Genomic DNA, 2,163 nt, shown 5'->3' on the forward strand with positions numbered 1-2,163 from the left:
CATATGCCTTATTATGGCATTTGAAAGCCTTAAAGGGCGGTCCCTACGCTCGGGATCCCCCTCTATGAGTCAGTACGGAGAGTCGCTCTGGAGGTTTTAAGTCGCCCGTGAAATACATCTGTATTGGTGTCATGTCAAATTACATTTTCACTGCAGGACAAATGTCTGGCTAAACAATGCTCCCCCACCCCGGCAAAATCAGAAGTGTGCCAGGGGTGCCAGGAGTCAGAACCACTGCAACCCCTTTATTAATGTTTTACCCCTTTAACTCCATTAGACACCCAAACCATGACTTGATTCAACACGAAGGAAAAGCATAAGTCCTTCCTTTATACTTTCCATTCTTTTTGAATGCATTTCTGTCTTTGGCTCAGAAACTGCATCAAAAACGTCACCAAAAACTGCATGTGTGATTCCAGCCTTAAGGGCCTTTTACACCTGCCGATATTCGACCGATGCAGCAAATGCCAATCAACGAGATATGGGAACGAGCGGTCGTTACTCCAATTGCTCGTCCCCATACATTATTATCATGTTGGCAGCGCTTCTCTGTTTACACAGGGAGATGCGCTCCCGACAACGATAATATTTTACTTTTTCAAAACGATACGACCAGCAGATGATCGAGTTTGCTCGTTCATCTGCTGATCGCTCCCCTTTTTACACAGGGCGATTATCGGCAACAAGCGTTATATGAAGGCTTGTCTGCCTGATAATCGCCCAGTGTAAAACCCCCTTTAGACTTCTCACTGCCTGGTGAAACATGGCTATACATCGCTACCCTTTTTGGAATGTCCTGAAGGTCTAGTCGAACAAACCTAGAAGTGTGAGATATTCACGCGTTCACCACACTCTGTTCTTTTAGGATTTGTTGTTACTGTATTTGTAGGGTGTTGATGGGCACTCATTTTTGTATTGCCTCTAATTTTATCAGCAGGCCATAAGATGGAAGACCAGAACCAAACTTGGGTAAAATTTTTCATCATGAAAGGTATTAGTGACTTGCCTCAGCTGCAGACTCCCATCTTCCTCTTGGTTTTGGTTATTTATCTCATTATTCTTAGTGGAAATTCAGCAATTTTATTTCTAATCTTGAATGACCGCCAATTGCAGACGCCAATGTATCACTTCTTGTCCCACCTTTCCATCATGGACATTTCTTACAGCACAGTCACAATGCATAAGACACTGATCACGTACGTATCTGGGGATAAGAGTGTTTCGTCCTCAGCCTGTATTGCACAGATGTTTTTTTACGTAGCTCTCCTCTGCTGTGAGTTTGTGCTCTTGACTGCTATGAGTTATGATCGATATGTTGCGATTTGTAACCCTCTACGTTACATTACGATCATGAATGGTAAAGTTTGTTCTGTCTTAGCCTCAGTTTCTTGGGTCCTTGGTCTTCTTGAAGCCGTTCCTGTAGTATGCGTTACCTATGACATCCACTGCTTTCATTCTAACGAAATCAACCACTTCTTCTGTGATCTTCTGGTCATCATGAAGCTGTTCTGCTACCGGACCTCCAACATGGAACACTTAATTTACGTGCAGTCGATCTTTCTTGGCTTCTTGCCGTTCACACTCACTCTTACTTCTTACGTCTTCATCATCAGGAACATTCTCCGGATCCACTCCAGCACTGGCAGACGTAAAACCTTCTATACATGTTTTTCTCATATCACCGTAGTTTCCCTTCTTTATGTGACGATATTCTGCGTCTACATGAGACCTACCTCATCGGTCACTCTAGAGTCGGACAAGTTCTTTACGCTGTTTTATACCGCATTAACACCCATGTTAAATCCTTTAATTTACAGCCTGAAAAACAAAGATGTAAAAATGGCCTTCAAGCGCCTGATGAAGAGGAATAATAAAGTATTGCTATGATCTTGTGGTCATTTTGCCCTTCTCTTTATCACGTGAACCCTGCTGTATACAGATTCTGGACTTTCCACCACCCCTACAATATCCAATACAGAGAAGGTGTGTGCAGTTGTTCTGGTCCTTGTAGTGCCACGGAGCTCGGTATCCCGATGTTCAAGCTCCAGGCAGGGTAAATCCTATGACTCCAATAAAAAAAAGGAGACAAAGTGCAACACCCTATGTTTTTTTTGCAGTACGCAAGATTTATTCCATACTTAGGCCTCATTTACACGAGCGTAA

The 2,163-nt window shown here is 43.1% G+C and overlaps 1 protein-coding gene across 1 annotated transcript; it reads left to right on the forward strand.

Annotated features, from left to right (window-relative positions):
- Window positions 1–945: 945 nt before the first annotated feature.
- On the forward strand, window positions 946–1,887 carry LOC142660030 (olfactory receptor 2F1-like). The gene has a single exon (XM_075836681.1). The coding sequence runs from the start codon at window positions 946–948 to the stop codon at window positions 1,885–1,887; it is 942 nt and encodes a 313-aa protein (XP_075692796.1).
- The last annotated feature ends 276 nt before the right edge of the window (window positions 1,888–2,163 follow it).

This window comes from Rhinoderma darwinii, chromosome 8, assembly GCF_050947455.1.
Source record: "Rhinoderma darwinii isolate aRhiDar2 chromosome 8, aRhiDar2.hap1, whole genome shotgun sequence".
Lineage (NCBI taxonomy): Eukaryota > Metazoa > Chordata > Amphibia > Anura > Rhinodermatidae > Rhinoderma > Rhinoderma darwinii.

Bases quoted from the DNA above. Each gene is read 5' to 3' on its own strand.
- LOC142660030 (XM_075836681.1), top strand. From the start codon at position 946: ATGGAAGACCAGAACCAAACTTGGGTAAAATTTTTCATCATGAAAGGT.